Source organism: Epinephelus fuscoguttatus, linkage group LG7, assembly GCF_011397635.1.
Source record: "Epinephelus fuscoguttatus linkage group LG7, E.fuscoguttatus.final_Chr_v1".
In the NCBI taxonomy this organism is placed as follows: domain Eukaryota; kingdom Metazoa; phylum Chordata; class Actinopteri; order Perciformes; family Serranidae; genus Epinephelus; species Epinephelus fuscoguttatus.
In genome coordinates, this window is record NC_064758.1 from 18,034,453 (window position 1) to 18,055,444 (window position 20,992).

A 20,992-nucleotide genomic window follows, 5' to 3' on the forward strand; every position below is an offset into this window, starting at 1 on the left:
GTCTGGGCAAAGCAGAATCAGAGATTTCTGTCTAAACACATTCTACATGTACATCTCAAAATATTGTTGAAAATGGGAAACTTTGTGAACTTTACAGTACTGCACTATAGAGTTAAACTGTTTTACACTGTAACCGTGTCCAGGATATTTTAGGCAGGCCTGAAATCATGGCTCGATGATGCACTGGAGCCATCCTTAACATAACCTCTCCTCCACTATATAAAAACTAAAGTTAGAGCACATAGCATCAGTGTTGTTTCATTCACCCTGTGTGTGAGCAGTGAGTTTGATAACATCTTTGTTAAATGCCACAATTAAATAAACACAAGCAAAATAGCTGTCACAAATGTATCCATTGGTTGTTTTAACGTGAATTGGATACCCCACCCTGCAGTTGGTTTGTGCTTAGTGCTAATGTTAGCTCCTGTTAGTTGCTGAATGGCAGCTCAATCTGCAGCTCGAGGGTGTGTATGTGCTTTGTGCTACTGGGTTAGCTGCTGCTGAAAGTCTTTTGCTTTGTAGTGACTTGTTCTTTCTTTCAGTTCCTTCAGCTGACACACCCCCAGCATCTCATAGCAGAGAACACACTGCTTATTTTTTTGATGGTTTTGAAACCTAACTTTGCAATTTTTTTAGTCATTCAAATTCGACTATATGGTGAAGGATACATTTTTCTGTGGGGTGACAAACTTAAAACACATATTTTTGCTTTACCAGGACTTTAAATGAGAAAAGCATTAGTTTATTCTATGCAGCCTCCTCTTCGTGTATAGTAAAAGGTTATAGTGTAAAAAATAATCCATGTTAACAACAGGAGAGAAAGGCTGGTTGGGCTAAAGCTTGAAAATCCAGTAATTTTTCATAGAAAAAAGACATAGAAGACAGTTTCAATTTCCAAACATGTTTCAGTATGCTCTGAAGGTCAGAAAACAAAGATCACAATCTTATTGTGAGGGGCTTACAGTGAGCAGATGTCTTCCTTGTTTAAAATCTTTGATGCCAGAGAGCCGGTTGAGCATACACTCCAGTCCTCCACACTGTGCCATGACTCCTGCCATCTTGTACACCTCCTCATCATCCTCCTCCTCATCTGTAATAAGGCCAGGTCAAACATTTTAGTTAATCTTTTCCATTACTCTTTCAAGAGGGTATGAAATACAGGCACTTGTGATTAGAGCACAGCATTAACATATATAAAAATACTTTAAATTAACAGTAACTCTAACCTGTGGTCGAATCCAGTGACTCTATGAACTCCTCTGTGGCATCTCCCAGCAGACCCCTCATTCGATAGATGATTCTCATTGGCTCACCCTTAAAAAAAAAAAAAAGAAAGCATGATCCATAACTAACAGCAATCGCCTTATTACACTACTATTATAGTACTGTAAGCACTTAATGAATATGTCAACATGTCAAAATACTATTAAAAGGGTCAGTCATTCACTGTCAAACTCACCGGGACTCTTACCTCATTTGTCGGGCACCAGACCTTCTTGTAGACCTCTGCCACTGACAGATCCAAGCTGATGATTTTGTTGTTTACCAGAAGCTGATGAAAACAGAGAGGCATCAAATAAATGTATTTTTAAAATTTTGTTTTAAATATGCAGAGAATGGAAGTTTAAAAAAAGAAAAGAAAAACTGGTGGCGTTAAATACACATTTTACCTCCATGCCACTGTCGTCTTCAAGAAGTGCCACCAGGTCACAGTCTTGGCAGATTTTATTCTTGATGTCCCTCATCAGAGGGCCAATGCCAGGCTCATTGCTGCTGTAGGGGTTTCCTGGCATGCGACCCTGCAGGAAGTCCTCCTGCTGAGGATCCTTTTCCAGGGTCACAAAGAACTCTGTGACCTCATTCTCCTCCTAAACACAAAGGATGATCCAAAAACTCCAGATGAAGACAAACTCGCAGCTTCACAGAATTTTAGTGCATCATTCTGAAGGACGTTTCTCAATAAAAATGCACCAGGGAAGAGGTAACTCACAGGATAGATGATGCTGCACAGTCTCTCAAATATGAACACAGGTGTCCTGTAGTCATCCAGGTTGTACCGCTTTGCAGTCTCTATGCACACTGCCATGAAGGCTTTGGTTTCGGATTCAGTACCTATAAACAGCACAAGTTTTACAATGCTGATGTTTCAAATGCGCAATAACTTCATTCCACAGATTTTTTTGTGGATTTGCTCTCCAGCAGAAAACAGATTTAAACAGCAAAGAAAGACTAAACTAATTCAAATAAGTTATGATGTGACCAAAGCTGTTCTTTGATGTTACTATGAAAACAAAGAATTATTATAAACCCCAAAATGCAGCAGTTGAACCACAATTAACAATAAAAAAATGAATGTCTGTTGAACTTAAGTCAGTGCATACCTGTTGTCATGTCCTCCAGCATCTCAAGCAGCATGTCCTGCGTCTCATCGATGAGCTTGGTGCGCTGCACCACCAGTTTCCTCAGACACAGGTAGCCGTTAAGCACTGTGCCAACCAACCTACTTTTGAAATGCCGTTTGATGGACTCCACCTCCACGAAAGAAGAGAGCAATCCTGCAGAGGCATCAAACACACACCTCATTTAAATATGTTCATCATAAATTGTTAAAGGTCTCATCTAAACCCAACAGTACTTTGTCACGTCTAATTTCGTAGTCAGAAAAAACACAGGACTGAATGAACATACCAGTCAAGCTCTTGAGGGCATAGCCTTGCTGCAAGTCTGTGCTCAGTGTCGCCTCCTCCAGAGCCAGCAGGTTGGCTATTTCCTGAACAGGCAAATAAAACACAGAATTGAAAAATCCTGTTTTATTCGCTACACTGACACTAAGTATTGTATTAACATATTGATACATCTAATGGTGTATTTTATATCAGTATGGATACCAAACAGATTAAATGTAATGTACAAAAAGCACAACATTATGTTCTTGAAATTAAAGCCCAGATTTTAGTTAATTTATATAATTGACTGTATCTGAATATTTTAATTCAAGGAAACCAGTGGCACATACAGATGTCCTATGAAGAAAACTGAGTTTACCTACTATATAGTGCTATACCATTCTATAATATAACATTATTTTGGACTTAAATTACCTTGGTGATCAGGTTGCCGATGTAGGGCAGGACTCCACGTGCTGCCAGGTAAACCTTCCAGTGTGTTGGCTTGATCAACTTCTGGTACAGACCCAGGTACTCCACTGCACACTCTCCAGCTACACTCAGTTCATCCAGATAACTGACAGACACACAGTAACACTCATTTTACACCGAGTCAGGTTCAGAGGGCTCTAATGCTTCATTTACACTGCATGGTTTGGCTCCACTTGACTCGATTCAGTACCAGGTGCTTTCCACAACGTCATCTTTTGCCAGTGGAAAACAAAAAAATAACAGCCAAGCTATGCCAGTACCATTCAGTGGAAGTGAAGCTTAGGTGCCCAATCCTAATTTGAGTCTGCACACCACTTTTCCTTTTCTTGATATTAGCCCTCAATAAAGCTTAGGAGCATGTGATTTTGTCGAGAATATCACAATCAGTGGCATCACAATTTCATTTTACTATTACTGCTAACATAGAGTATGCTGTATATAGTAACTTTTAGTACAGAGGAAATCTTACTGTAATGAAATGACAGTTTACGAACATTCCTAGTGCCATATAAAGTGACTTTTTGTGTTTTGCTGGTTTCCTGTTTGAGGCTCATACCTAGTGAGCAGGTCCAGGACTTGCTGTTTGCGGCTGGGGATTGTGGTTAGGGCCTCCACAATAGTGCAAGCTGCCTGTCTGGCTGCCTGAGTGGCAGGTGTGAAAAGGACCTGCAACATATGCAAATTTAGTCAAGTCATTTAAACAAGTTTGTGAAATAACAAGCTAGCTCTTAATTGTATTTCTAGCATAACATATACACGAATACACTACACATATATACATAATACACACTAACAATACTACAGTAATAATACTATGGTTATTCATACAAAATTGTATTTTATTTCACTTATTGTTTCGTACCTGCCGCAGCCAGTTGTTGTGGCTCAGTTTGAGCAGGCGAGGGAAGAGGCCTTCACCCTTTCTGGACCTCATGAACTGCTTCCACTTCCACACATACTTCTCCAACAGGTACTGCCTTCGCAACTCAGCCTTCCCCTGAGGCTTCGACACGGTTTCCTGGCCTGTGGTTATCAAGATAAACTCAACAGTGAAAAGCTTATCATCACAAGTTTTCATTATTACACTGAAAAGCAGTAAGAGAACCATCTCACTACACTGATATAATGTGTATTTGTTAGGGTTTTCCCCTGCTGATGATATTGCTCTAAGAAAAACAATGACATATGAAATTATCTTACAAAAAACAGTTGAAGAGAAAGACATACACACATATAAATATTTACAGACTGGAGATGCATATGTTATAATACCCATTAAGTGGCCACAGTGTATAGGTAGCAAGCGCTGCTTTACACAAGGGCATGGTGATATCAATACACCAGATCACTCAACTGGTGAGGTAATTTTTATCCACATTTAACGCCCTTGTACAGTCTCGCTGCCATTGACCATCATATTTATGTTGCTTTTGAGGGTCAATTGCTCACCCTGGTAGAGTTTTGGTTCTGCTGCTCTTTGTGGATAGTGTCTAACAGTAGACTTATATTTGTTTAGACAGAGTACTTACATCTTGCTGGGAGACACTTTTTCCAGGCCTCATAAGATGCTTTGGGGTCCTTCTTGAGCCAGGCCTGGGCCTGGGCATGGATTTCATTACTGTAGGGCCTGACTGTGGTTAGGGACTCAATAGCAGCATCCTGTAACCAAAGCAAACGTATGTTGTTGTGTAAGGGAACATGATACAACCAACTAGTAACTGACAGACATGGCATATGAAATGATTACATTTTGAGCTGGTGTATTTTAATAATTATTTTTATTCTATAATTATTATTACTATAATTACTTTACAATAATTCAATGGTTCTTTTTAGTTATTTAAGACAGTTCGCACCATTGCCACCTTTATGGCATAGTTGCAGCATATTTACCTTGTTCTTCTTGCTAGTGGGAGCAGGGGGCTTGATCAGCTTTTGCAGGATTCTCAGGCACATGAGAGTGATGTTCTCCACCACTACAGGTGTCTTTATGTTCACCGACATGAGGAACAGACTGAGGGCTGCAAGGACAGAAAATAAATTGCTGTTAGAAAGACCTGAAGTGCAACCAGTCAAAATAACTTCCCTAACACAATAAAGGCTGACCACAGCTAAATGAAAACACGGCATCTAAAAACTTAAGAGGTATTAATGTTAACTCAAGCAACATAGTATAGTTGTATAGGATGGTAAGATGATGCAAAAGATATAATGTGATGCATTATATTGTTTATTGACTGGACCAATATCGTAGACAGAAGAACAAAGAATTACAACAATGCACACAAGACAGGGACTTAGGGCCAAAGACAGGAATCTGAAAAAGTCCATCAAACTACGGCATAAGCTACTCCACATAAAACTAATCCCCACAGGTGAATACTCTAAAACAGAGCTTAAAAAAATACCCCATGTTTTTAATCGATAAGATTAGGAAATCAGGCTTACCACAACGCAACCGTAACTCCCAGCATCCTCCCTCTTTTGAAATCGAGTCCGTCAGCAGCAGCATTTCATACTGCAGATTACTAACCTGTTGAAAACACAAAGACGTAACCTTCATATTAAAATTCTTCAGAAAAGTTTGCTAAATGCTGGAGCTTTGTTGATTATAAGTTTTAAAATAAAGAACAAACAATAGCAGAATCACGAGGCTTCTTTTACTTAATTTCTTCAGGTTCTAGTTGGACATGTAAGAGGACATACCAGGTCAGGATTGGCCCAGTGGCCTTTGAGAGCAGCTGACACCTTGGCGATAATGAGGTCATTCATCTGCTGCGTGGCCTCTGGATGATCTCTGAAGCAGGATAATACGGAAGGAAACAAGAGTCAGAATATTTAATCACCACTGCAATGCACTGCATACATACACAGTTAAATGTAACAATCAAGAAATTAATCTAGATGTACAGTAAATGCTGTAATTTCAACATCTTAGGGACTGACTGCCCATAACTCTGACAATGTTGAGTACCACGCTTAAGTCACTAACGTCAAGTCATGGAAATCTATAACATTTACTCAGCACCTCTACTTAACCACATTATGGTGGAGGGACATACCTGGTGAGGAGACAGACCAACTGACGCACCTCCTCCCTCATGGCTGCTGTACCTCGCCTCAAGTTATATTCAAACAGTTCACGGATGAGACCCTGGAGGACCAGGATCTGCCGCAGGGCTGGGTTAGTGGCCAGGGCACGAAGCAGTGTGATGCAGTGACCTGTGACAGCTGAGGCACAGCCATAGCATTTGTTTGAGGAGGTGTGGCCGCAGCCCAGCACGGAGAGGGCTCGGTACTGACTGGCGGTGAAGGTGGGCTGGTGGCTGCTGCTGCCGCGGGATGACTTGGTGGCAGCCTCTCTCTGCTGCAGATCATACTCCAGGAGCTCTTTACGAGATGCAAGCACTTTCTGTAAACAAAGATAGAGGCCAGAGTTTGATGTGAGCAGGGAAAAACAAATGCAGTTACTGTGAAAATTATGACTTCTTTTTTTCCTTCTAACCTGTATAATCTTGGAGAGTTCATCAAATGATGTCTTGCAGTCTCCGCTGTACTCTTGGGCCAGCTGCTGAATGTATCTGTTCACATTAGCAGAGGATGTACCAAGTCCTGCACCTGCGCCAGTGTCGTCCTGAGGGAAACACGAAAAGACAAAATAACATTATGAGATAACACTGTAGAAACAGCACAAAAACATGCTCGAATCGAAATTTGAAGATATAAAAACAAACAGTTTACAAAAATACTGTTACTACTATAATGACATGACATCAAGCAGTTCTGCTAGTGGGCATATGATGTATTACTGCAATGCCAATTCTGTTGATCAGCTGCAATCAAAGCCTTACATTTGCTAAAAAATGATTTTAGAAAGACTAAATAATTTCCCAGGTATGTGTACGATGCATGTGTATAAACTGTGAATTGCATACACTTAAGTTAATAGCAAAACTGGTCAAAGAGACATGATCCACATTACTCATGCCTCAATTTCTTATCCAACATCTAGTATTAGACCTCAAAGTACTATTCAGGCTCCTCTTGTGACTGACCTGTGGTTTCTCTGGTGCTGCCTCATTGACTTTAGACAGGAGGCTCTCCAACTGCGGTCGGTGGCCCATCAGCTGATGGTAGACGCGGTCAGCTTTGTCCAGCAGAGTGTTGATGTTGGTCACAGCCTTCAGGAAAAGAATACATCAAACAATAAGAGATGAAGAGTGAAGGTGGAGGTAGAGACTCCTAAATTCACTCATGGAAAACTACTTCACTCATCTACTTTCCTCAGCAAAAAAATGAGGACAAAACATACGAGTAGGCTGATGTTTTTGGAACGGCAAACCCCTTTTCCCCATTTCCTTTTCAAACAAGAGTAGCTGCTTACCTTTTTCCTGTCTTCCTCGTTCTCAATGGGATCCACAGCACAGCATGGTTTAGCATATAGCATGAAGTCAAATCTGGCGTATTTGCAGAAACCACAGGCATTGCAGAGGAAGGGGTCTTTTTCATCGTAGTTGATAGACCTGGTAGACAATAACCAATTTAAAATAAATTAACTTCAAAGTCTCCAATCATTTCAATACTTTTCTCAATCTTTGAAGACCTGCAGAGGAAACCTGCTGCTCACCTGCACTTGTGGCACTGGTACACGTTCTCACCACAGTTGCCACACACCCCAGGATTGGCCGGCACAGAGGCACTGCAGCGTGGACACTGCAGGGTCTCAGTGGAGGCCTGGTAGTTCTCGTAAAAATCAGAGAACTCGATCATCAGGTTGGATGCAACGATGGGTAGAGGAAGGTCGATCTTCACCTCTGTTTGTCCTGGGGTCAGCTGAACTTTCTTGGCTTTGTGCCAACGAGCAGGCCTAAAAACAGACAATTAAGTTAAAAGCTTCTACTTTATAGTGTCACGTGAATGAAAATAAAACTGTGGCAAGTGACCACGATGTAATCTTTCTGCCTTAAAACTTCATTTTTAATTAAATATTCTTAACACATAACTAGTGAAAACAGGGAAAGAGAGAAAGACCAGCAGCTCTTAGTTGACACATACTTGTTCTTCAGCTCCACAATAGCCTGTACAGTCCTGTTGTTGTAGTAGAGGTTGATGGTGCGGACCATTTTGGTGCGTTTAAGGTCACCAATCTTCACTGTGACTTTGCTGATGGTGTGGCTTCCAATGAGCTTGACAACCTGCTGTGTGGTGGTGTACCGGGTGTCCACTTTGATTGATGACAGTTTTATGTTCTGAGGGACAAACAGAAGACAATGTTTAGTTTAATAATACACTGTGTTTACACCATAAGGGTCTTAAAAATGGGAATTATATTAGCTAAATGTCTTGTGTATTTTAGGCTAGAGATTGTGTTATTTCAGTGAAGTTGTGAAGCACTTACTGAGAAGGGAACTTCTGGATTGTTGCACACCAAGCAGGGGTCACTCTCCAGATAAAATCCATCAAACTCCACCAAACCAGACAGAGTGCTGCAGGAGAAAACATCAAATCATTACATTTTATGCATGTAATTTCCACTACTTAAAATTGCATTCTACTTGCAACAAAAAAGGATGTTTGTGTAGACATACTTGTAGATGTTAGAGTTGGGGTGATTTGTCAGGATATGGTTCTGTGCTCTCAGAATCTCCACAGCTTTCTGGGAATACTCCTTCAGCTAGAACAGAAAAGAGAAACAAACATAATTTATTAATTAAAAAATGCTGTCTCACATTATCTTCATTATTTAAGCAAGATGGCCGAACTACATTTAAATGCAGCCAAAAAAATCTCCTCTCAGAAAACAATTATTGGGGAAAAAATAGGAAGAGACTACAAAGACATTCAAGGACATAAATCGCACGCCGCTTACAAATTACACTGTTGGGAAAAGTAAAAACACTAACAAATATAGTTCCAAAGTCAGATTTTATGAGCTGACTTCACAACAATTGCTGTACTAAAATCAGTACAAGAGTAGCCCATGAGGCCTTCAAACAAACCTTTTTCTCTGTCTGAGGGGTTTTAAGTGAGAAGTATCCAAGCAGGTCCACAAACTGGGCAGCTTTGCGGCCATATGCAGGCAGCTCAGGCCAGATGGCCCAAGTCAGTTCCAGCAGCAGCTCCTGCTGAGATTTACTGGAGTTCCTGCAGAGAAATGCACATCAAGGACGTAATGTCACCATTGAATAATTCATTTATACTTTCATACCCACATTCTTTCTATTGTGTGTTCCTGGGTGCTAAAACTTCACATTCAATCTCACTAGCCCCTGAGTCTTTAACAGAGACCCTTAGGGGGTCCTCAGAGTCACTGAAGGGAGGCCGCTAAATAATCCTTTGATACATTTTTTTGAAGGGTTCTTTCCTTTTCAAAAAGTAAAATATGTCTGAAAAAAACACATGAACATAAATCCAACATATTTTGCCTTTTGCTGATTATCTATGTAAAAAGTGCCCTCTGCCTGACAACCTCCATCTGCCCAGTTTAACATAAAGTGCAATTTTATAATATATACATAACAGGGCCCCTGCTCCATCTCTTGTTCAGCTAAGTGGTCCTTGGCCTAAAAAATGTAAATGACCCCTGCACTTGTCTAAAATCTGGTCAAGGTGGTCTAGATTTAAAAGGAAGCATTCGAAGAGGCTGCCTTGTGTAAACTGGGCTTTGGGTTTGAGTTGGGGACTATATTTAGTTATCTACTGTATGTCTCAGTGTATTACATATTTATAGTACCTGTAGATATGGAGAGCCAAGCAGTGGGCTTGCCAGCGCACAGCAGATGAATTTGACTCCAGCAGGAAGCAGCGCAAGAACTGGATCAGTGTCTCCTTGTCAGCAAACTTGTTGAGCTGACTGACCAGAGCCATACACAGCTGATCCTCTTGGCTGCCAACTCCATCACCTGAGGTCAGTCAGCAAAGATACAACACAGTCAAGACACAAGCACTTGCTATCAATGTGTCTCATCTAAACAAGAAGAACTAGAATGAAGTATGAAAAAGCCTGTGTCGTTGCCTCACCCTCTTTGTCTTTCTCCTTGTCCTCCTTTTTGCTCTTTTTACTGGAGGACTTACTCTGAGAGGACTGAGTTCCTGCCTGCCCAGCATTTCCAGAGCCTCCTCCTGAGAATGATGAAGAGGAGGAGGAGGAGCTGGCCAGCACCTTACTGCCACACAGGGCACAGGACAGCAGTTGTAATAGGACTGGGGAAACACCCTCATCTACTAGGAAGCTGACCTGAAGCAGGAAGTACAACACAGCTGTAGAGAGAAAAGAAACAGGTAAGGGGAGGAAAAAGGGACAAATTGTGTTAAATTTCTGCCTTTAAAAGTTTGTGTCCAGTTATAAAAGCTAATCTGAAACAACTTACAGTCATCCTTCATGCAAAACTTCTGCCAGTTGATTGTCCTCTGAGTGGCAATTTCAGCACAAGCTTTCAGATGTTCCATCTGCACCAAGAGAAGCAAGTTACACTTAATCGCAGGTTACAAAAATCATAATCCTTACAACAACTTTACAGAGCAAAAAAAAAATGAAATAATAATAATAAAAAAATAGCATGCAATGAATATTTCAGCTTATTAAGACAAACAACATCAACTCGTGAAAAAAAACATGAGTTATAGCCAATACACAGCATACATAAACAGCTCTGGATGACCTTTTAGAAAACACTCACCAGATTAATGAGTGTGTCATACTGTAGAGCTGAGCCAGATGTGGCTGTGACCACACCAGCACGAAGGAAGATGCCCTGCTCCTCCAGGAGCTTCTTGATGCTGCGCACATGAGAGTCGAGAGTGTGCAGATCCCGCAGCTGGCGATATTTTTCCTTTGAGCCGCAAATAAACAGCAACAGCTTTCTGACTTGCCTCCTGACGAATGGCGTCTGTTGAATCATTAGATACTGAGGAGCAAAGGGAGACAAATTTAAGGGCTTGTATCTATGACTTTTGTGTAGGCAAATGTTGAAAGGGAAAATAACATAACTGATACATTCAGTTGCTTACTTCAGACAGATAGTAGAACCAAGAGTGGTCAAAGACAGGAGGTGGGATACGTGGGTTGGTGTCAGCAATCTTCTTGATCTGATACGGCAGCCTGAGCACCATTTCAGTCAACAGCTGGGAGTAAGCTTCAAACACATCAGCAGCATGTCCCTAATGGGGAGAGCAACACAGAACATTCATATCATAATTCCTTACACAAAAATTATTTTTCAAGTTTTAAAGATAAAGATCTTATACCTTGACATATTGGCGCAGGAAGAAAGGGCTCATGTCTGGGGGAGAGGAGGCTGTGTGTGGGCGGAGGAGCTGGCTGGTTGTTGCAGGTTCTTCTTCACCTTGTTGGCTCTTCCAGAACTCCAGGAGTGATTTGAGCACGTGGAGACAGTAGTCAATAGCTCCCAGGCTGAGCAAAGCAGTCGCTGTGGCGTTTGAAATTAGCGAGGAAGACTGGAAGTGACAACGTACAAGCAACTTAGTTTTGAGCCCTCATGAAGAAGATGAAAGCTTTCCACGAAGAAATCATTCTGTAGGTAGTTTGAGGTGGCTTTGAACAACCTATAATGTCTTAGTTGTGTTCAGGTTTTACACATTTTCATATGTGCCCTCTGTTATTTTTATATTTTCAAACAGAGATTTAACTGTTAGCTATTAATGAAATCAGTGAGAGCTGCATTTAGAAATGGAGAATGTACCTCAGAGGAGGATTTGGAGCCAGACTTGGTTCGAGACATGAAGACGCTGAGTAGTCTCATGATGACCAGGTGAACTTCATTGATGGAGCTGCGCTCATTCTTCTTGGACACGTCCTGCAGAGGAATAACATGGATTAAGTAAAACAATGACACATTCAGCCTAATTCATGACAAGTAGACTGTGGTTACCTTCTTGTGCATGCAAAGCTCAGCAATGAGCTGTGCTAGTAGGTCATCCAAGGCCCCCTTATCCTTTTCATCCTCACCATCCAGGTCAGAGGTTAACATCAGGATAACCTGCATGTAAGGGATGGCTTGGACTCCACCTACGTTGTGGAGCTGAGAAAGGTGCTGAAGCAAGCGCTCTAGTAGCATGAGACGAACCATGTGTAGCCTGACAAGAAATAAAAAACAAAAGATGTTAAGATGGGGACTTAACAGGCAGATTTTAAACTTGAGCCCTCCTCCTTCATATAAACTCATGCTAAACATTTGGGATGTCTGACCTGCTGCTTGTGTGGATGTCCCCCTCGGTCTCTCCTTCTCCCTCTGAGCCTTCACCTTCCTGCTGGGCTGTGGTGGTGCTGATGGCTCCAGTGCTGGAGCTCACGCTGCCTGGACCCGCAGGGTGGCCCTCCACTGTTGTGTCCCCATATGCGCTACTGCGTCCTGACACTGTACACACATGCAGGCAATAACAAATGTAATAAAGCAAATTGGTAACATGGTAATATATAAAAATTAGTTAAGAGTTAAGGTTTTATTTTTAAATCAAAAAGTGATATGTGCTTCTTCAAAACCTTCATGATCATTAATCTAAGAAATATTGTATTCAGAAGGTTGTTAATGGATGAAATTTTAATCAGAAAATTGCTATGATAGCTGACCAACAGCTGTAAGGTTTAGACTGTCTTGGAATCATTTTTTAAAGACTTATACAGAATGACATATGTATGGTTTATGGATACTATATGATCTTATTTAAGACCCACATAATATTTTAAATATCAGGATGGCATAAAAACAGTAGTATCTTGTATTTGGTTGTGTTCTGAAATCACCCACCACTGTGCTCCCCCGCTACAGAGTCAATTGCAGAACCTCCACTCTCTGAGCCCACACTGCCGCCATGCTCAGCTGGGGAGGTCCGCAGCGTGGAGCCATCAGTAGCAGCCGTGCTGCCCTCATCATCAGATGCCGGGGCTGAAATCATAGCAATAGCTGTAACAGTAAATACACCGCAGTCATCTGTCCAGGATACTTGATCTTAGTTCATACTTGTGCACCAACAGTACAAAAAGGCATGCAGTACATTCAAAACACTTTAAACTGCTATAGATGTTTTTTTTCCTGTTGACCCTATTAACAGCATTACCATAAACATTTACTACCTCACTGAGCAAACAAGACAGACTGAAAAGAGGATAAACAACTGCTTGAATTTTAAAATACTGAAATAAAGACCACAAGATGTGCCACAGACTGGGTTACAGCTTCAATATGGAATATTATCAATGGTCACAAAACATGTACTGTAAAATTCTGGCAATGGTAATTAAAAACTGATGCTAAGAGAAAAATATTTTAATGCCTTATGTTTAAAATCTTCTAGCTACTGAGATCTTGCAGATATAAAAATCTAGCTTCCTCCTGATCACATACGATCAGAGGTGGTTTTGTTACCTGATGCGGTCGTGTCTGAAAGGGTGCCAGCATCTAGTGAGGAGGAACTTGGGGCCTGGCCTGACAGGCCAAGGCTCTGAAGGCCAAGAGCACTGCTGCTACTGCCTAAAATGTCAAAAATATGTACATTATGTTAGAAGCACTCACATGAAATATTGATCTCCTAAATGATGCTTCAGATTTGGTTGACCCATTGAGTTAAACAATGACCAAACAGGTAAACAGCTAAATTGTGTTCACTGTGTTGGTGGAATTATTCCCCAGACTTGCTATCAACTGCTTAGTGCCTCCCTGTTGTCATTAAGTCTAATTTTTAGGTTCAAACAACTGTTTTAAACAGTAGAAAACTGTTTCATCACATATGAGGAGTCTTGCAATGATTGCTTTTATTTTGTATTTTCCGGCTGCTTACCTTGTTGATCCTGCTGAAGACTGAGAGCGATTGCCAGCTCTACCATAGTTTCATCATCTGCATCAGGAGGAATGTCCAGCATAGGGGGGAAACCCTCGGCTCCAGCCAGCAGAGCCTCCAAGGGAGATGGATTTCCATTGTTGACATTTTCTGCTGTCTCCAGGACCATGGACTCTGACTGAAGAAGTAGAAAAACAAACGGTGTTATTGTTGACATTTCAGTCACATGCCTGGGCAAAAAAACAAGGGTTGCGATGAGTGTCTGTTCCACTAATCTCTGTAGGGTCAGTCTATGATATGTGAACAATGTTATACTTGGAGAATGACAACAATTGGAACAATTATATTAGATGTCTTTGCAGCTGAACATAACCGCGATACAAAGCGTTGTTTTGTGACATACAGTCAGACAATAATTAGCGTTACGGTTGTGTTGCTGTGCACAGTGGAATCGAGTTAAAATAAACTAAACCATGTTTATAGTCTGGTTCATTATTATTGACTAAAAGAAGGATCATTCAGATCAGGTGTATTATCTTGTACTTTAAATGATTTATTATTTTTGTGTGAGGGGTGCAGGGGCTTGCTTAACATGTGCCAATTTTCTCTCACTATGTTAAAAAGTGAGGGACTGATGTCACATAAAACCAACAGACTTTGTGTCCTTTTTTTTTGCTCACCACCATCTCAAAGTCGCCATGGTCCACTTCACTCTGCTCCTGACTCTCCTGTCTACCCTCTTCTCCTCCAGTCAGCACTGATGACTGCATTTTGTCATCTGCATCGTCGTCATCGTCATCATCCTTGTCTCCTGATGAAGGATGTCAACCAACAAGTTTTAAAAAAAAAACCTGAAACAACTATAGTCTAATACTAGACTATAAAATATAAGCTTTAATAGCCAAACTCCACAAAACTGCAAGTAACATACAGTATATACATAGAGGATTTGTATAAAAAGCCTGTGAAAACTTACCCATAGGTGTGTTGGAGCGTGGGGGAGATGGAAGGGTCACATGTCGCCGTTTGTTTCTTGGTCGAAGCACCCTGATCAGAGCCTGCTTACAAGCAAAGCTGACAGCTGTGTCCTGAAATTGGATCAAATCCAGAATGGATTCCTGATGAGAGTCTGTTTATACTGCCTTTAACTACAGTATTCTGTATCTTTTCTATGTACTTGTTATTTTATAAGTAGTCTTGTATAGCCTTGCATTAACAAATTGTTAATAAGATAGTAATTAGAATGTTGCAATGCAACTAGCAATGGCAAAATGTTTTGGACAATGATGATCTGACAATGATATGAAGTACTATACTTACTGGGCACAGTAACATTTGCATGTAGATTTTGGAGGCTACATTGATGTAATCCAGTTCACATGTGCAGTATGCATGGATGATGTCCACCAAGGCATTTACTGTTGCTTCCACATGAGTTAGGCCTTAGATAGAGGAGAAGAAAAACATTCACACAACGTGAATTTTCTTCTCAATTTCAAGGTGTTCAGTACAAAAACCAAAATTGTTCGTCTAGGCTGTATACTTTATGTGTAAATGTTCAACAAAACATTTACATGTGAGTTGACAACTGGTTATGTCACATTACTTCTTAGCTTATCTTGACATTTTTCACACTGAGTCAATGTACTTGCAACATTTTGGGATCCCAATGTTTGAACTTACCAGGCAGGCAAGCAGGGGCAAGAAAGGCGTTCTTTGGTTTTAGGGCATGAAGCTTCCAAAAGTTATTCATCAGCTGTGTGATGAAATTGCAGCTTTCACCATCCACATGTTTTTGCCCATCCTCTGTCATTTCTGTATAAAGAGGAACAAACCATGCATGAGTCTTCTCTGAAACTTTTAGGTTATTTAGCTCCAAAGCCACTTATTAAAGTCATTCTAACCACACGTTGTTCAGGAGAACTTCTTTTGACATTATCTGTTATGGAATTATATTTACAGAAAACGCAGCTGTAAAATCACATAAATTCATTTACACACAAATTGACATTCTCTAGCCTTGGGCAACAGTAATCGCCACCAAAATAGCCTCTCACCAGAATCATGGTGTAATGACTTTGTTTCTGTGAAATGCACCAAGTTGTTGGGTCTCATGATTGCAATGGAGCGGGCAGTGATCACGAGCCTCTGGAAGACATCGGGATCGAGCTCCCTCCCCTCACGGCTGCAGCTATTCAGACACTGCACTGCGTTACTCAGCAAGGACTGGTCCTGTTAAGAGGGGGGTAAATAAGTGATATATTAGTTATTTGTAGTATTACATTAGTTCTTCCTAAGTGATGTTAGAGAATGAGCAGCACAACATTAAACACTTATAAGTACTTCTCACTTTAAATTACTGTATGTCACATTTAATCTTTCATTCATAGTAATTTGAAGTGATTAAATAATTTTACTGGGTTTGGAGCGAATGTTGATCCAAATGTTATTGATACGGTATACAAACGATTTCTGCTGGAAATATCACAAGGCATTTTTTTTTACCTTGTGGTTGTGGTAAGCAGTCCGACTGGTGTGCAGGCTGGCAAGAAGTCCCTTGGTCTGCTGCTGCACACCTGCAGGGGTCGGCATGGACAGGAGCAGAGTGGCCAACTCTAGTGCTGCGGCCTTATTCTTCTCCTACACAAAGTTAAAGACATGCAGTCAGTAATGCTCTCTAAAGACAAGCAAGTTTATTTAACACAGGGGTTTCCACTCAAGCGTGTTATTAATTTTAAAGGCAACAAAGAAAAAGATTTTTTACCTTTTCACTGGAGGAACCTACTGCAAAACAGCTTTCCAAAGCCTCAAGGGAGCTGACTACCAATCTGAAATTAAGAAAGAAGATCAACACTGCTCCTACTACAGATTTGGCCTGAAATCAACCAATCAAACATAAAAAAAATCTCAGCCTGGTGCACTTTGTGCTGATCTAAATGCCAAAACAACACTGAATGCAAGAATAAATGTTGTCAGGAAATAAAATAACTTTGCTGCTGTTGCACAAGTGTGGAGATGGTGCGTGGCATGTTCAAAGTCTCAGGCATGGACACACAAACTGGCACACATGCACAAAACCATACAAACAAGCAGAGAAAGGGCAGTTACTAACCGGTCCAAGGTTGATAAGGACTCAGTTTCACAACTTTTTATTGTATTTTTGGGAGCAAAAGAAAAAAGAACAAAAACAAAAGTGTGAGGATCACAGAAAGAAACAAGTGAAATTAAATGATTCATTGAACAAAAGAGAAGCATGCAAGAAAAGATGACATCACGATAGCCATGCACTAAATACTCTTAAGAGAACCCATCCCCCATTGTTAAGACTACATAGCTAGACTAATGAAGAGTACAGATATGCTAGGAGTGGATGATATGAATAAAATCTATCTCATCCATCACAAAATATATATATTTGGTATTTTTCATCACAAATTTTATTAATATTACTTTAGTTCATTTTCTGGAAAACCAATTGAGAAACTGAAGATAAAAAGATAAAACAACCACGGGAATGTTTTGGCTAATCTTGTCAAATCAATGTACTTCATTACGTTTCTGCAAAAATCATATAAAAATCCAATACCATCATAAAGCAATAACTATGATTTGCCCACAAGTCCCTTGTAGGCATAAGACCCTTGTGGGCAAATCAATGAACAGTAATACCTGCAGGTATTTAAAGGATTATACGTATTAACAGTAAACATAATCTGACTATGTAGATAAAAAGCAATTAAACATAAAGTTGACACAAGCTAGAGCATTCAAAAGGCAAAGAAAAGGTCAAACTATCTCATCACTACAGGGGATTGAGAAATATAAAAGCAGAAAACTTGTGTTGACCTTATGAACCCATGAGGGTGAAGCTCATACCTCTCCAGCACAGTGCCGCTGGTGGTGGTTGGGGTGGCTATGTCTCCATCAGAGGTGCCGTTGCCCTGGTTGAGGTTGGGACTGCAGACATTGTTAACCGAGGCCGAAGAGAAGTCCTCCGGTGGATCCTCAGGCCAGCCAAACTGCTCCTTGGTTTTACCGTAGATCTTGATTGAATCAAGCATGGTGACTCCAGCTGGGTCAACAGATGCTCCAACTTTAATGGAACAGGAGAATGAAACTGCATCAGAAGACAGTTTCTAAACAGTCTGCAGCAAGTTACATGTGATTTAAGTTACAGGAGCAGCTCAGAGCAAAAACAGTGTATATCTTTTGTTCAGATACTCACATCCACCATTTTGCTTAGAGGTTAGCAACTGCATAAAATGCATAAAGCTCATTCACTGAATCATTATTATGCCAAACAGAGACTGAGATCTGCCCTCTTGGACCAATAAATAAACAAACATTTTACTTTTGCTGTTTTAAAGAAACGGTCATAAAATACTCTGTATTTTACGGTCATTAAGAGGAGAAATGACTTCTGAAGTAACAGGTAATCTACATAATAGATATAAATAGAAGTGAGGTTATAAACAACAAGTAGCCAGGTATTCTCATCACTGCACACTCTTACTAAAGATGGAAAGCTTCTTGTCCGCCTGCAGGGCCTCCTCTCTGGTGAAAGGAAAGTCAAACCAGCGGGCTCTCGTCAGGTTTATCTGCATGGTGCGGCCAAAGACCTCCACATAGGAGGGAGCCCTCTCAATGGCTTGGGTGCCCACCTGCACCCGCATGCCTGTCATCACCATTGAACTGTTGTTATTCACTGCTTCCACAGTGAATCCCCCAGGCTAGGAGAAAAAAAAAGAATCAGGACAACATTTCTTGTGGTTTGCTTAATTTGTCTGATTATTCAACAGTACAACTACAGAGCATTCATATGAGTGAGACCACATACACCAGTGAAAAAAAAGCTGTGAAGCCAGCACTGTTGGTATAATGATTAAAAAGGGCAAAGCAGTCTCTTACACCATTTTTAACACAGAATAATTTCATTGAAATGTCCCTACCTTTGTGTTGGCCACGTACATCCCCGTGGAGTTGAGCCTGTGTTTGATCTGCTGTCCATTGTAGACCTGCAGCAAGTCATTGCCACCAAACTCCACCTCTGTCAGCTGCTGATTGTGTTCAAAGAAGTCCACTGGGAATGTCACCTGACTGGATGTCCGGGTGGCTGCAAGTAAAATTCTTGCATTTAAACATTTTGCCAGGCACACAGCGTATTCTATGTAAATGACCATTTTCTGGCTACACAATCCCTCAACATTTCTGTTTTCTGAATGAATGCTAATGTGTGCTGGTCTACTTGCTTGTATTTTTTGTGATCAAAAAACTGCATTTTTTTTATACTCACTAGTAGCAGCAGCTTTGCGCTTGCGGACTGGCTTCATGATACTGATGCCACAGCTGGGCTGCAGCGAGGGCTGGAGCCAGTAAGAGGTGTTGTCCACATTGGCCATGTAGATTCGCAGGCTTCCATCTTCACAGAGAAGAATCATGGTTGTGCGCTGTTGCTCATTACTGGCCGTGTGCCGGATAGCTACCATATCTTGAATCTGGGGGAAAGACAAAATGAATTAATGTTAACGTTAAGAAATGGTAATGCCTCACATCCATTAGGCAATAGGAAAACATATACATGGTTACACGATTACTGCTACAATTTCATGCTTAATAATCAAGTGTTACTATTTTCCTGTAATACATATAGGCATTGGATAGTATGTAGTGTATGTAAAAGTCCTCAATAAAAAAAGCAAAAGCTTTCTCTATAGATCTGGTCAAATTTCAATATGGACACGGACATGAAGCTGCAGATTTGCTCGTGGATGTATTTTTTATATGCACTACAACTAGAGGTCTGTGTATGTCAATGTGTTCTACATATGTGTACTGGAAACAAGATGGCAAACACAACTTCTTTGCTGTATTTGACTGAACAACAAGAAAACGCAACACTGACAACTCCACAGTCAGTGGCCCTTACCTTAGCTTTGGCTGGCAGAGTTTTTATCTCTTGGACGAGGAAGGTGTCTGGCTTGACCATGATGACAAGCGGTATGCCTGTTGTCTGTTGCACGCAGCACACCAGGCCTGGATGGTTCATGACCTCAGACCACTGGCAAAGAGCAGGTGACATCTTACTGCTGCCGCCGTTTGAGCTAAAGAAAGCAGGAGAGCAAGAGAAAGATGGAGAAAGAGTTAGCTCTTTCAGATATCCGTTACATTTCCCAGGCCTAGTGGAGCGCCAGGGAAATGAAGAGACCATATATGGTGTGGAAGAGGTGTTACCCTTTGACGTTGATGGGGAAGAGTCTCTGCACTTCGGTAGTGCTGCGGCTCACTGTGGCAGCAAAAGACTTTCCCTGGCTGTAGCTGAAGAAAAGCATCTGAAGCACATGGGAGTAATACACAGACACACCGCCGCCAGCTACCTGCCCGTTGCTATCCTGGAGTCACACAGAGAGAATTTACCTAAATATTGCTTTCTGCCATTCTGCATCTTCTAGAAACTGTAAACACTGATTTGAAGTGTTGTGTGAACATTATCAATGTGAACATGTTGTCAACCAAACATTAAAAACAGTGACAGCAAAAATACACTGTAGGGCTTGCAATAGTCTAAACCCTTTCAACAATATATTTCATAGTATATTTTGCTGTTGACTTGATAACATTTTGAACATCACACAATTTCATGTGACTAATTCAACTGTATACAAGTATACATCCTCCTTACCTTCAAGTCTTCATGGTTTATCTCCAAAACATTGGTGACATAGAAAGGGCCATGTTGGGCACTGCTGGATTCGTCCATGAGCTGGGTGTACATGTAACCCGCTGAAGACATGATGACAATAATGTTCTTCCCCTCCTCGTTGAACAGGAAGGTAGCATCACGGATCTTGGAACTTGGGAGCAGGAAGTAGTACATGGGGCTCAGGGCATCAACTGATAAGTCATAAATCTGTTTGGCAAGGGAGAGGAATAGAAAAAGACAAGGATTTTCTTACCATGCAAAAAGCAGAACAATCATAGTCATGCGTTACGCACCTGTTGAGTGTCTTCTCAAATCAATTTCAATCAGATCAATACTC

General features: G+C 40.9%; 1 protein-coding gene across 6 annotated transcripts in view; it reads right to left on the reverse strand.

The window, feature by feature from the left end:
* The window catches only part of ubr4 (ubiquitin protein ligase E3 component n-recognin 4), a 57,046-nt gene that overhangs the window by 7,225 nt on the left and 28,829 nt on the right, over window positions 1-20,992 (reverse strand). For 4 of the 6 annotated variants that reach the window (XM_049581300.1, XM_049581298.1, XM_049581299.1 and 1 more), the window contains 50 exons: window positions 20,635-20,862; window positions 20,187-20,344; window positions 19,882-20,056; window positions 19,249-19,450; window positions 18,905-19,068; window positions 18,469-18,685; window positions 17,832-18,048; window positions 17,068-17,100; window positions 16,720-16,783; window positions 16,461-16,595; window positions 16,013-16,187; window positions 15,639-15,770; window positions 15,276-15,397; window positions 14,932-15,043; window positions 14,636-14,766; window positions 13,956-14,133; window positions 13,544-13,648; window positions 12,926-13,063; window positions 12,367-12,535; window positions 12,050-12,254; window positions 11,861-11,974; window positions 11,406-11,615; window positions 11,169-11,318; window positions 10,838-11,065; window positions 10,529-10,607; window positions 10,179-10,418; window positions 9,892-10,060; window positions 9,158-9,302; window positions 8,747-8,832; window positions 8,557-8,644; window positions 8,214-8,407; window positions 7,786-8,025; window positions 7,543-7,681; window positions 7,214-7,339; window positions 6,664-6,792; window positions 6,221-6,570; window positions 5,865-5,955; window positions 5,607-5,691; window positions 5,052-5,179; window positions 4,688-4,817; window positions 4,021-4,181; window positions 3,715-3,824; window positions 3,102-3,243; window positions 2,689-2,770; window positions 2,382-2,555; window positions 1,991-2,112; window positions 1,671-1,868; window positions 1,472-1,552; window positions 1,227-1,314; window positions 963-1,090 (listed from right to left, as the gene is read on the reverse strand). In XM_049581300.1, the coding sequence (XP_049437257.1) occupies window positions 963-1,090; window positions 1,227-1,314; window positions 1,472-1,552; window positions 1,671-1,868; window positions 1,991-2,112; window positions 2,382-2,555; window positions 2,689-2,770; window positions 3,102-3,243; window positions 3,715-3,824; window positions 4,021-4,181; window positions 4,688-4,817; window positions 5,052-5,179; window positions 5,607-5,691; window positions 5,865-5,955; window positions 6,221-6,570; window positions 6,664-6,792; window positions 7,214-7,339; window positions 7,543-7,681; window positions 7,786-8,025; window positions 8,214-8,407; window positions 8,557-8,644; window positions 8,747-8,832; window positions 9,158-9,302; window positions 9,892-10,060; window positions 10,179-10,418; window positions 10,529-10,607; window positions 10,838-11,065; window positions 11,169-11,318; window positions 11,406-11,615; window positions 11,861-11,974; window positions 12,050-12,254; window positions 12,367-12,535; window positions 12,926-13,063; window positions 13,544-13,648; window positions 13,956-14,133; window positions 14,636-14,766; window positions 14,932-15,043; window positions 15,276-15,397; window positions 15,639-15,770; window positions 16,013-16,187; window positions 16,461-16,595; window positions 16,720-16,783; window positions 17,068-17,100; window positions 17,832-18,048; window positions 18,469-18,685; window positions 18,905-19,068; window positions 19,249-19,450; window positions 19,882-20,056; window positions 20,187-20,344; window positions 20,635-20,862 (7,467 nt within the window). The remainder of the gene's footprint in view (window positions 1-962; window positions 1,091-1,226; window positions 1,315-1,471; window positions 1,553-1,670; window positions 1,869-1,990; window positions 2,113-2,381; window positions 2,556-2,688; window positions 2,771-3,101; window positions 3,244-3,714; window positions 3,825-4,020; window positions 4,182-4,687; window positions 4,818-5,051; window positions 5,180-5,606; window positions 5,692-5,864; window positions 5,956-6,220; window positions 6,571-6,663; window positions 6,793-7,213; window positions 7,340-7,542; window positions 7,682-7,785; window positions 8,026-8,213; window positions 8,408-8,556; window positions 8,645-8,746; window positions 8,833-9,157; window positions 9,303-9,891; window positions 10,061-10,178; window positions 10,419-10,528; window positions 10,608-10,837; window positions 11,066-11,168; window positions 11,319-11,405; window positions 11,616-11,860; window positions 11,975-12,049; window positions 12,255-12,366; window positions 12,536-12,925; window positions 13,064-13,543; window positions 13,649-13,955; window positions 14,134-14,635; window positions 14,767-14,931; window positions 15,044-15,275; window positions 15,398-15,638; window positions 15,771-16,012; window positions 16,188-16,460; window positions 16,596-16,719; window positions 16,784-17,067; window positions 17,101-17,831; window positions 18,049-18,468; window positions 18,686-18,904; window positions 19,069-19,248; window positions 19,451-19,881; window positions 20,057-20,186; window positions 20,345-20,634; window positions 20,863-20,992) is intronic. The other 2 variants (XM_049581301.1, XM_049581296.1) reach the window with 1 other exon arrangement.